Consider the following 14,313-nt stretch of genomic DNA (forward strand, 5'->3'; position numbering starts at 1 on the left):
AGTAATATTATTAAATGGTATTTATACAGAAGATATTGTCAACAAATTATACATTCAGTCACACGCATTATTTTACATAATAATAATAATATTGAATTATAAATAAGTGTAATAGTAGTATATAGGTAATGTTTTGGTACCAAACGATGAACGGTGTAAGTATATGGACCACAAACGATTAATGATCATTATTTTTATTAACAATGATAATATATATGTATAGTATATATATTTATTGATAGTTTGGTATTATAATTTAATATATTATGGTGTTATGCGAAATGCCAAAATCGTGTAAGGACATCGATTGTTTGTAGTGGTGCGGGAGACTCAATAAACATGAAAGTATAATTACGAGACAAAGACTTATTTCATTTACGCGTTCAAATGTAACTACAATATCATGGCATTGCATCAGTAGTTGCAGAGATAGGAAGGTTAAGGGCTATGTTATCTTTACAATTAAAATATATATATATATATATAGTTAAGTTATTTACCTATCTTTGCGTTTCGTGATAATACTGCGTTTGGGATTTCGCCGCGAACGGAGTAGGTTATCGTGAGACAAATTCAAACAGTATTGCACGGAGCCAATCCAATATATTTTTTTTTCATTGGCGGGTGTATTGATTTTTGTATAGAAAAATAGCATAGGTTGCTTATAAATAACTAAAATAATAAGGCGTGGTGTAAAATAATGTGAGATATCGTAAGACTTACCGAATGGAAGCGATAAACTGATAGTTATGAGGTAATCTAATATTTTTAGGGTTGAGTGCGGTTCACTAGTCACTGTTACGTCAAAGAAAATCCTCGAATGTATTTATTTGTGTAGATATCGTCTATGGTATTATAATAATATTACAAAGTTGCTACGTTTCTAGACCGACTCGCGATCGATTTCGCATGTCAATATAATATTATATATTACACCTGTTTCCTCGAGCCTAGCGTTTCTATATGCGTGCGTAATGCGTATGTGATGTTTCAATGTAATATTAAAATCGAAATACGGACCTTTGTGAACGGTAACTACGATGACAAGTCGTTTTTATACGATTGTACCTAATACGCTGCAGTTGTAATGTAGTGAAAGGGTTAAAGAAAATAGTTTATTGACATCGGCGTTTTTATAGTCGATCGAAAATTGGAAATTACGTGAGTAAGGCATACTAGTGTGAGTATAGGTATAGTGGGTATCATTGATTTTCAACATTTGGTTCTTAATTAAAACAAAACGATTGACTACACCACTGAACCGTAGTGTCTTTAGTCCTTGTATAATAATTTTTAAATAAATATTACTATAATTATTATTTTTATCATAATTATCCGTACACGGTTCACCGATGAAAATTATTTCGGCTATTCATATTATATCGTACAATCATTATATCGTTATACTTGTTATGTTATCATCATTTGAGTAGAAACTGTCGGCAATATATTTCCGCGCATATATTTTGGGTAATAATATAATATTATAATATTTTGTGGTCTTTAGAAAAAAAAAATAATAATACATATTTATAGTAAATGCGATGGCTCGTTTTTAATCCAGACAATATCTAATATTACTAGAACAGAGGATACCTTATTTACATAATGTAATGAATAATGGTATAATATATTATCTTAATGTAGTTTGGAGTATGTGAAATTATATTTTTTTCGTGTCGTCCGTTTTGAGCAAATTACACCAAACGAAAACTGTTAAATTATATTTTATTTAGTATCCAAAAAATAGAATATTGTTTTGATTTAGAAATTTTTAATATCTAGTTACAACGCTTATCCATAAAGTTGTATAGTAGATCAATGATTTAAAATTGGTTTAAAGTAAACGAAAATAGTGTCAATAATTTATTTTTCAGGCGTGAATCAATGATTACCACGAAAATCCGAGAAAAAACTAGTACACGAATAAAACAAATTAATTAAATACTTAAAATAAGATAAATTTAAAATAATTAAGTTTGAAAACTGAGATAGAATTTTTTCTTTTCCTATGGTTTTACAACGTTGAACATATTTTTATTATAATATTACATACGGACTTTTGTATTCACATTTTTTAACTTATTAAAGTATTTACTTCAAACATTACGTGAACACTGAACATATCTCGTATATCTTCTAAGCTTAAACAAATAATAGTTTCTTATTTTATTACAAAAAGCATATTTTATAAGACCAATTATTATAATAATATATATTGCAAACTATAGGTACCTATATACTTCCATAGATTTACTGTGTATAGTATATATATATATATATAAATTATGTAATATAAACTTAAAAATTATATATTTTTTAAAGTCACAAACATTAGCATTAACATTAAAAGCAGTTCACATCAATAGTTCAACGATAGCTTCTGATAAAAAAACAAACAAAAAAAAACACAGTAAATCAGTATACCTAGTTATAAATTCATCTTCAAAAATGAGATGATGAAACAATACATACATAAAACATGTTATATTAACAACCACTTTTTTTCTTAAGAATTTTTTTCCTTTATGAACGAGTTATAATTTTATTAATATTATGTTAATGTAATGTGATATTGACATATTACATATTATTTAGTATATAGTCTATTCCTATAACTACCATATTTCAGTGACCCTGAGCTTCTATACATTTTAATATAATATTATACATATATATATATTTTTTTTTAAAAAGATTATTATATTATATGAGTCACACTTTTATTATAAACTTATTTTTAATTTCCCTTATACAATAATTAATATGATAATATAATATACGTTTATGAAAATAATATTAATCAAATATATTATAGGACTAATGATAACATTAAATGACTAGATACTAAATCGTTATAATTGGATTACACGAAAATCAAACAACGACGTGTATGTACTTAACTGCACTATATAATATGATATAATAACTATAATAGTAACATACGTATCAGTACAGTAATTTTATAGTAGTTTTAGGTAGTTAAAGTAATAGTAGTGGTAAGTAGTTAAAGTTATAGTAGTAATGTAGTAATGTAGTAGAAGTATTGATAGTAGGTATGAGTATTATAGTTGATAATCAATATTGTTGTCCTTAATAGTTAACATCAAAAATTATGATTCGTGTAAAATATTATAAAATTGAGAAATAGAGTATCGGAACGAAAAGAAAAAAATATAGTAAATCCATTTGGGCCGGCGAATAAAAATATCTAATTTATATTTGCCAAGCTATTTTTATGTTTACGTACGTTAAATGCGCGTACGTGTGATATATCGATTTTAGCACCATAAATACGATTTATACATTAAACACAGTAATATCATTAAGTATACACTATAATATAATATTATAGTTATGCGTTGAAATACAAATAACTGATAAAGTAATAATAACACATTAATACGATACGTTTTAACGTAATAGACGTTAAAACAAAACATTTAGAGCAAATTGTAAGAAAAAAAAATATAAATCTATATACATTATATTTTATATATTATCACGGTACACAGTGTTCATATTGAAAACCACCGTATCAAAAAAGATATGAAGAAACGTCTTAATGTTAAAAATTGAAAACATGATATCATAATTTGATATACCCAGTACGTTAAATACCATTTTAATATCGTTTTCCCTTAATGTTATGTATTGTATTAATATTGATAATCGTTGGTATATTTCCAACCCGTTTGTATAATAACATACATTATACACTTATTTAAATGACACGAGTTGTTTATATAGTTTTCAAAATATTATTAAGTGTACGAAGTATTCGTACAATTCACACACACACACATATTATACACATATATAATATTATATATAAGTCAAAAACTCAAAAGTAAATATTATCGTTCAGAATAACATAATATAGTCTTTTGAATAATTCTAAAAAAAAAAAAATTGACAGTTTTTTATTATAAGTTGTTTTCTTTATATTTTTTAGAGAATAATTACTTTTGTATGCTAATTTAAGGATAATATAGTTCTAATTCTAGTTACGATACATCCTGCAACTACCAAGAATAACGTATCGGTGTATTTTAATAGTATACCTATCCAAGTATATATTTTAACAACGATGTCCATCGATACATTATTTCAACAAAAAACGTTAATCTATATTTTGATTTTATATTATATTAAATTTTACGACGTATATAACACTGTAAACTTTACAAAATACTAAAATATAGTGATGAGTACCTATACGTTCATTTATGTTATTATTATGTTATAATACTGGTACTATTGTGTATAATAATTGGTTCAAGACGAACGTATAAATTACTATACGCTATAATAATACATATATATTATACCTATGACGACAACTACGATCGATCGATTCTACTTAACCCTTATGAAAAATGTATTTTATCACTAAATATGTTATACACGTTAATTATTATACTATTTTTCGGTGATCATCAACTGTTTATGAAAATACGATAAGTCTGACGATCACCGTTTGAAATCTCACTATAGTGCCTAGTCAATATGCCTGGAAGCGATATTTCGTATGATAATGCTAAAAATCATAAGTAAAACTTAAATTATTCAAAAACACGTTAAAAATTATTTTTACACTTTATAACAAAATATTACATATACAATCATTTTTTATAATATACACGTAAAAAAATACATAGGTAAGGTAACGAAATACAAGCCCGGAATTCAAAATATATGTAGATATACATGTATATAAAATATGTATAGCAGGTATAGTAAAGATTTGAACAAACACATTGTTATGATTCCGCAGGATTATATTTTAAGGGTCACATTCAGGCTTATATCCCAAATTTTTCCGCTGCAAGAATAATTGTATTTCTCGGAAATTCGGACGACTTTTATCGTCTCTCTGCCAACACTCGCACATGAGATCGTAAATGTCTTTCGGGCAATTGATGGGCTGAGGCAATAGGATCTGAAACGAATTAAATAACACAATTAATACACAACATTACTAAATTGATAAAAATAATTGATTTTAATAGTTATGAAACCGTCAACTATTACATTTTTTTTCATAAACATATCTGTTTGTAATATTTCATTACCAATTTTATGTGAAAAAACGAACATTTAATAACTTTATATAACCACATAGAAGCTACTAGTATAGTATTCAATACCTTTTTCAAGTAGTTATCTACTGCTTTTTAGTATTTAATATACATTTATAATTAACAAGAATATTCATCTTTGAACTCTTTATTCAAACATTTAATTGAAAATGCATTTGAAGTATTAATATTTTATCGATTAATCTTTTCAAGTTAAACAAATAAATAATTATATTTGTCCACGAATATTTTAAAAATATTTTTCGATTTTTGAAAGTATATTTTATTAATTATACCTATAAGTACCTATAAAAACATGAATTTGATTTTGGTTTTTTTTCAATTTTTTAATATTTTATTGAGAAAATTGATAAATGACGTGCATTAAAAAAATAAAAAAATAAAAATATTAATATTAATATATAATATTATTTTGAGTTTTAACATAATATGATAATTTATAGCCCTTAAAGAGCACAAGTATAATATGTTGGGCTGTTTTCATATAAATATATTATTACACACACACACACACACACACACACACACACACACATAAATATGTATAAATATATTTATTTAATATTCGTGGAAAATAAAGAAACAAAATAAACAAAATAGAATGTTCACACATTAATTTTAAACATTTATATTTTTCATTGAGAATAAATGAAAATATGATTTTATCGCAAGTTGAACACTGGGTGTATATTATTGTAGTATACAATATTTATTTCTGAACTGAATAATAAGAAATACGGTGCAAAATTGTTGTTGGATTGTAGTGGGATGGCACGTGTAACGGCTTTAAGGTAGAACCTTTTTTTTTGTTGTTACAATAGTACAATAATATGCTGCAGTATTATAGTTATAGTATGATATCGGTGGGTAGTATTTAATATTTATAGTGGTGTAAAATATGAAAATGAGAAACTGTATATACCATTTTTTTCCCTCTAAAAGTATAATTTAGTTATTTAAAGAATTTCGGAGACATGTCTTTCACGTCTCACTAAAAAAAAGTTGATTTTATAATATGTTTATTGCATACGAAAAAGTTGCCATAAACGTCTAAAATTAGCGCATGAAAACATATTTTCAAATAAAAATAACTGATACTCAATACTAGTTTACATAAATGAAAGACTTTAGTGTCTTATACTCGTATACTTCACATAATGACATAGGTACCTATCTAGGTAATCTAATGAAAAATACACTATGTAAATTGTATATTATATACCAAGCACGATCATTCTTTTTCTTCTCTTCAATAATGAAATTATTTAAAATCTGATTTTTGGAATTTTTGAACATACTAAAATATTATATTTTCAATTTTTCATGTTTTTGTATTACTTAAGTAGTGTCCTGTAGAGATACAAACTTTTGTTTTTCAAATGATACACCTTTTTTCTATCGTACATTATTTAGCGGTTGTTTTTGTGAAAAATGTTGTGTTAAAATCAAAATTTTAACAAATAACTTTTGAGTTATTTAAAATTGTGTTATATGGATAATAAGTTTATAATATATAATAAAATATTTTGAAATTTTAAATTTTATAGGTAATCTATAAAAAATACATCAATTATTCGTTTATTCATTATAATTTACCACACAATTAAATATTATAAACATAATTTTAGATGATTTTCCAGTTTAATTTCTTACCTACTTCTTAATTTGTGATAATCAATTATAACTTAGTAATGCTAAATATGTATAATAATAGTGTATTAAAAACAAAATTGAGTTGTGTAAAATCAATTAATCATTTATCTTTTGAGTGAAATGTAATATTATTTGTAAATTTTGGCTTATTATTTGAAAAAATGATAAATAATAATAATTGATTTAAAATGAAAGTATTTAAAACATTTTAATGTATCGTATTAAATATCATTAATATATTATACAAATCAAAACAACAAAAACAATTCACTGTAATAATATTACGTAGTAATATTGTTGTCAAGTAGCATTCTACCATTGTAAGTGTACTAGAACTCCCCAAATGATGCGCTATTGCGCCCTTTGTTGTTTATTAAGATATTGGTACTAACTATTATATATTATTGTGTCTACTTGACTACCTACTGGCCTTTCTCGTTATATATCTATGAGTTTAACATGCAACGATATGCATATTATTATTATTTCTGTGCGCCCGAAATGATGTCTAAACGGTGCGGCGGAAACTCGTTCAAACTTTTCGCGCCAACGCAGGCCGAAAGTTTTCTAATAACAAATTAACAATGGCGCACATAAAAGTAGTTTGGTCTCACAAAATAATAATAATAATAATGATATGTATATAGAGACGTAACGTAATAGATCAATCGAAAGTTGAAACAGGAGAAGCGTAATAATTTATATAAGAATTATTAAATCGACTTGTCCTGCATAGACTAAACTAGTTAAAGTATACGGAAATATTTCGTAGGATGTCTAAAAAAAGCAATAAGTATTTTTCCAAACATTAAAAAAAGCGATCCTTAAAATATGTGAATACCAATTTTTATAATATTTTAAACAATATTTAACAATGAAAATGGAATTCTAAAAAAAAATGTTACTTGGCCCAAAGTTTTAATTGCACAAATCACACGATGTACAATAATTTTGTTTAATTCGATAGTTTATATATTATAACTGTTGACTCAAAAAAAATATATATATATATTTTGTTTCATTCAACGTTATTTAACATACTTGATGGCAGGTGATTACAGGGATACCTATATTAGATAAAGATGAAAATCTGTTTAAAAATTTTAATTAATATTTACTAACAATATGTTAAATAAAATGATAATAACATGTGCATTGTGCAAGCTTAGATCAAGGAGATCCAAGGGAAAGCCACAAAAACTTCAGTTTTTTTGGAGTCCTTAATTGTGCATTTTGTAGGTATATTTCATAATCATTCATTTCATATTGATGTGTAATTGATGTTTTACGGCAGTATTATAAATTGTAGTAAATTAAATATGTGTTTATATTACCCGAGCGATGTTATTTTTTGTTTTTAAGATAAAGTGTTATAAATAAATTATTATAATAACTCACAAAATTGCCATCGTTCTGGTACAGTCTAGTGACATTGTCGATGACATGTTGGTCGCTAAGCTCTTCGTATGGTTGTTCTCTGGCGAACGTCAATATTTCCCACAGCGTGACGGCAAACGACCAAACGTCGCTTCTCGGTGTGTATTTGTTCTGTATACGAAAACACGCGAGTGTCGATGTTAAAAAGTAGTATTTTTTAGTAAATATAAACATCCATAAGTTGAATTATATTATTATTATTACGAACAATGACTGTTTTTTTTTCTTACCAACAGTATGCTTTCCCAAGACATCCAGCGGATCGGCAGCGAAGGCCTTCCCTCAAAGTCGAAATAGTCCGCTGAGTATACGCTTTTGCTCAGACTCATATTGGACACTTTTACCGTGTAATTGGGTCCGACCAAACAGTTTCTATGAGGTAAAAAAAAAACGACAGACGTATTAGTCGTAGTTTCAAATACTCTTCCAATGTCCATATTTGAGTGTTTTTTTTTTTTTATAAACACAGTGATATCGTATGCTAACAATAGTAGCTACTGCCTACTGGATAATTTATTTTATCGTTAACCGACAATGATCAGCAATGAGTTTTTATTCTATGTCATTTTCCATTTATTATTTTTTTTCAATATTGATTGAAATCATATTTTATTATCCATGTATTTATACGGGCTTTAAATAATTGTTTGTTGTTGTTGTTGTTGTTTTTTTTTTTACAGGAAGAATATTTTTCTGAAAACTGATCCGCGTTTTTATAGTCAGTATTTATTTTTATTGGAAATGATAGAAAAAAATTATACATTTTTTGTTACGAAAAATGTTCGATTTATCTCTGCATGAGTTAAACTATGACAAATTTATACATTGACACTCGAAATATTTTAAATTACTTTAAAAACCATAATTTTATTATTTGTAGCTTCTATTAGTACTGGGTAGATTTCATTTTGTTTTTTCCAATTTCTCAGATAATTTTACATTTTTACTATTCAGTATTAAAGCGTAAAACATGTTTACTCTAAAATATTTAAAATTCAAGTGTGACATGAGTTTGCGTCTATAGGCATACTATTTCTTCTTTCCAAATATCATATTGATAATAACTTTTAGGTTTAATTTCCTCGTCTTAAATATTAAAATTGTGATTGTAAAAAAGTTTTAAACAATTATAGCGAAAGTCACGTATTCGTATTATATGAATGTAATAAAACAATTATTTTATTTTTATTATTTTAAATTTGCTCATTCAGAAATTATAATTTTATTTAATTTTATTAGAGTCCCCATATGGTAACTGATTTATTTCCTTATGGATAGCTGATGGGTATTTCCAAATTTTATCAACGAATAAAAATTATTAAAAACCAAAATTAAACATCTAAACATCTATAAATACTTATAGATAAGTTAAACTTCGATCATTTTTTTTTATATTTAGTTTTGCATATTTTTGTCCAAGTTTCAGTTATATTTACAACGCATACCTTAGTTTTTTAAAGTGCTACATACATTTTTGTTAGTGCTATTATTTCAAAGCTCCGATAATACTATAAAATTACAAAAAATAAAGTAAAATTTTGTTTTGAATCCATCGACAAACCGTGTTTTAATTTAAATTTGATTCACAGTACATCGTCGTTATTCGACTACACGCTTTATTTTATAAGTACAAGATGGTGTTTTTTAATAAAATATAACACAAAGGCGAGTCGAAAGTTTTAAGTAAACTTTCACAATGCTCGTTATAGAAATAAGATGTATTATATACATGTATAATAACCGGAATCACTCATCAGTCATGGTACAAACGTTTCATTTTAGTGTAAACGTTGAAAATATATTCGCCACGTTCAATAACAACTGTATACCCAAATGAGAAATAAATGTAAAAATATTCATAAAATATTATTTTAAACGGGTTATTATACTATGATAAACATATTAATCTTTTCTTTTTTTTTTTTTTTAATTTCCATGAGCAATCACTATAGTTAACAGTTAAACATTTAAAACGTTATCGTCTTATAATATTTTAATGTGATACAAAATTACCATTATAATTGTATACCATCCTAATTGTTTTGCATAAATAATGTTATTGTTTAGGTACGTGTAATATTTAATGAAATATTATTCGAGCAGCGAATCATATTAAATGAATTATTTTCAAATGTCTGATGTGACCTATCTGATTACACTTGAAAACATTATTATGGTTGTCGTTATCGATAAGCAAAAAAGAATAATTCTTGATTCCTTTTATTCTTACGACATATATATAATATTATCTAGATAGGTATAATTTAAATATGACATGTTTTAATGATGGAAAAACGGGAATAAGGAAATGCTAACCTAAAGTTTAGATTCAACAAAGAATTAATAAGTATAAACTCTATGGAAGCCGGAAAATTGTATAATAAAGTTCTATTAAATGATCTCAAAGAGTTAATTCATATTTGTTAAAAATGATTTGATTATGTTATCAACCTAATATTTGTTCGTAAGGGTATGATGGAATAATATATTACATTAAATTTTTAATATTGTGCTATGATCTATATATATATAATTTACTTTTAATTAGTTTTACTTGTAATTTATAAAGTCGTAAGTTTAATATAAATTGCTAATAAGATTATGCCATCTTATAATCGGAATAGTTTTAAACATAATGTATGATACTAAATCATTAGGTTTCTATTTTATTTAAATATTTTTATTTTTTTTATAATAAATCTAAATAAATAAACGAAGAAGAAAAATTTAAAAACTTTTATTCTTGTAATATTGTTTTAAAACGGTTTTTTAAAGAATTTCAAAAATGTTTATTTTTTAGTTGGTGCATGAAATTAATTAATAATAAAAAAAAAAAATGTGTATATATATATATATATATGTTTGAAATCATTATCCATAAACCACCCTATTTTTCTTTTCAAAGCAATTTATTTTTACATCTTATTTATCGATGGTACACATTTATTGATATTAAATAACTATTTATTTTTCATTTAGTTAACGAATTCGAGTATTTTAAAAACAATCGCGTTAAATATGAAATTGTTTGCATAGACGTGAGTTATAATATTTGATCACAAAGAAATTGAAGAACAGTTTAATCTGCTTGAATTATCTATCTAGATAATATTATAATAATTGTATTTTAATATTATTTAGTTAAATAACAATTTTTTATATTGGTTTTATTAAATATTATATTATGATTAACAAATTATAACATTAAGTAAATAATTATTGAAAATTTCTTATTCAATAATTAATAGCTTTTTAAAGTTAAACACTATAAACACATCATAATAGTATAATATTGTCTATTTATTTTGTGTATTTCAACAAAATAATATATGTAAAGACGAAAAGGCGGCAGATTTATATCAATACAATACCAGCGTATTGACTAATTGATTTATTTATTATGAAAGATAATAATATTGTAGTTTATGAGTATTAAAAATAAAATACTTATGGGTTATAAAGTATCTATTTGTATACACATTATATTTTATAATCTTAAAATAGGTGTAGTTTTATTTAATATTTTAAGTGTTAACTGTACGAAAGGTTTGTGTTTATTAAAAAGTGTAATTATCATTAATTATATATCCTGTTAGTTAATATTATTAAAGAAGATACTATTGTTTTACTATATTTCTTCATTATTATCATTTATTTAAGCACTAATGTAACGAGAAACACATTAATAAGGTTTAATAGTTATGTTTAAACTTTAAATAATTACATTCAACGTGAAACCATTCTTTGTGCCAAACGTTTATTGCTCGTAGTTGTAGCTACTGCTACTATTAATTTGACTTTTATTTCAAACCATAATATTATTACTATTTTAGTCCTAGTTAATCAACCTAGATTTGATAAAATTAGACATTTGGACATAATCGTTGATAATATAACAACTAATAGACAAGTATCTTGTCAACAGCAAACGATTAAATATTTTTAAAGTTATCAATTTATTAATTTAGCGTTCATTGGTTGTTCTTACCTCGCAGCCAAATCACGATGGACAAAATTTATGACCTCTAAATATTTCATTCCTGAAGCTATTTGGGTGGCCATGTGTATTAAACATCCATAACTGATAAAATAAATGCAAATCAATTATTAGTCATTACTCATTAGCCATGTCATACAAATTAAATAAGAAATGTATAGTTCAACCTTAAGGTTTTCGCGTATGGCGGTATAGGCGTAGCGGACAGGGCGATGTGTTCCTGAAGAAATTGATTCAGATCGCCGTGTTGCATAAATTCGGTTATTAAGCAGAATGGTTCCTCGGTAAGACAGCATCCCAGTACTCTAGTGATATTCGGATCTCTGATTTTCCATAACGATTCTACTTCGTCGTAAAAATCGTGCCTATAATAGACAAAACAAATAATACATATATGAATAGTGTATACATTATACGTGTAAATACTAACTTGAAAAACAATGTAAAAAACAAAATTATGTAATATTATTATACATTTTTACATGGGCGATATCGGAAACGGTTTTATAAAGTAACTCGTCGATTACGACTTTGTATAGGTAGGTTATAAATCGTACCAACAAGAACAAGAACAAATTTATGAGAATTGACATTAGTATGTACAACACTGTAATACTATTAGTATTATAAAATTAAATTATACATATATATATATATAAAAAAACTGTGTAGAAATGTGTAGAATGTACCTACACATACAAGTCAACAACACACACAACACACACACATAAATATTATTGTTCACTCTCGTTTTTTTCTTCTCAAAACTACACAAACGTGATTGCTCATAAGATAGATTTTCTACACTAAATTAACTTATGCGACCGAGTAATGGGTATATTATAATAATATAATAGAGTTTATAGAGTTTGTGAGCGTTATAATGGGTCTTCCGCACTATCCTCGCGGACAAACTGCGAGCACCCTGCCGCGTAAGAGATTTGTTCAATTAGTCGACTGCGGAGTATAAAATAGTTGTTTACTTGGTCGATTCGGACACGCCTTTTCTCAGTGACTTAACGGTGACCAACTTGCACGTCTTATTGACTGACGACGTCGCTGCTGCTGGCTGAAGCATTTCGTCAGGTGGCGTTTTCATTTCACATAAATGGACCTGCGCGTAAACGACGAATCGAAACATTACAATTTTGTACTCATCGCAAAACATAATTAAATAAATAATGAATACACATTATAGTGATCTTGGACGAACATAGTTTTTACAATGAATTGTAAATCCTAGTGTTTCGATTGATGACGATCTGTCAAATAAAAATGGTACACAAAAAAAAATCGAATTGAAATAGCATAAAAGTAATAATTATAATTTGGAGTGGTTAACTTTTTAAATTAACAACAATTTTTTATTTTTTCCCATGAATAATCCGAAATTTTGGTAGAGTGATATTGTTGTAGTTAAGACTAATTTTAAAAATACTGATCCCAAAAATAACTGTTTTTTTTTATAAATTTTTAACTTTGAATATTACCTCAAAATAACCAATGATGTTTTAAAATGTTTGGCATAGATTTTACCCATCAATCGATATTACATTTATAGAGAGAAATAGAAACGATGCTATAATATTTTTATTAAAATCACTTTATTGTGTTTCTTTAAAAATCAGAGCGTAACGAAGAATAATTTAACATAATAAGACATTTAGACCCTTTAAATTGTATTGTATCGATTATCAATTTTACTATACATATATATATACATGACAGGATAGTAAAGCCATTATGACTTTATCTAAAAATTAATAAGGTAAATTAAAAAAACAAACATAGCGCTTTTGATGACACCTTGGCGGAAATTATAAAATACAAACGAAGTTTTTGTAGCTATAGTGAATTGGCTATGAACATCAGGTGATATTTTTTACAATTTCACGATAAGATAATGCAATAGTTTTTGAATATTTTTAAATTAATTTTAATCAGTTGTGATTTATTTTTTTTGCTTATTTGCAACCATTTCAAACAATTACGAAAATACTTGTGTAACCTCCCTTAAATTATATGCTTGTATACTGAAATATTTAAATGAAAATATTTTGCCATATTTTTATGTATTGTTTTATGAATTTGACGGTTATTTAAGGAAACACATTCAAATAACAA

At 25.6% G+C, this 14,313-nt stretch overlaps 1 protein-coding gene across 1 annotated transcript in view; it reads right to left on the bottom strand.

Annotated features, from left to right (window-relative positions):
• Nucleotides 1-1,305: 1,305 nt before the first annotated feature.
• Nucleotides 1,306-14,313, bottom strand: part of LOC114133080 (discoidin domain-containing receptor 2) — a 239,687-nt gene continuing 226,679 nt past the window's right edge. The window contains exons 14-19 of the mRNA XM_050197794.1: nucleotides 13,173-13,303; nucleotides 12,357-12,554; nucleotides 12,181-12,273; nucleotides 8,423-8,564; nucleotides 8,154-8,303; nucleotides 1,306-4,942 (exon numbers count right to left, since the gene is read on the bottom strand). Of these exons, the coding sequence (XP_050053751.1) occupies nucleotides 4,787-4,942; nucleotides 8,154-8,303; nucleotides 8,423-8,564; nucleotides 12,181-12,273; nucleotides 12,357-12,554; nucleotides 13,173-13,303 (870 nt within the window). The 3' untranslated portion in view covers nucleotides 1,306-4,786. The remainder of the gene's footprint in view (nucleotides 4,943-8,153; nucleotides 8,304-8,422; nucleotides 8,565-12,180; nucleotides 12,274-12,356; nucleotides 12,555-13,172; nucleotides 13,304-14,313) is intronic.

The sequence above is a fragment of the Aphis gossypii genome, chromosome 1 (genome assembly GCF_020184175.1).
Source record: "Aphis gossypii isolate Hap1 chromosome 1, ASM2018417v2, whole genome shotgun sequence".
NCBI lineage: Eukaryota > Metazoa > Arthropoda > Insecta > Hemiptera > Aphididae > Aphis > Aphis gossypii.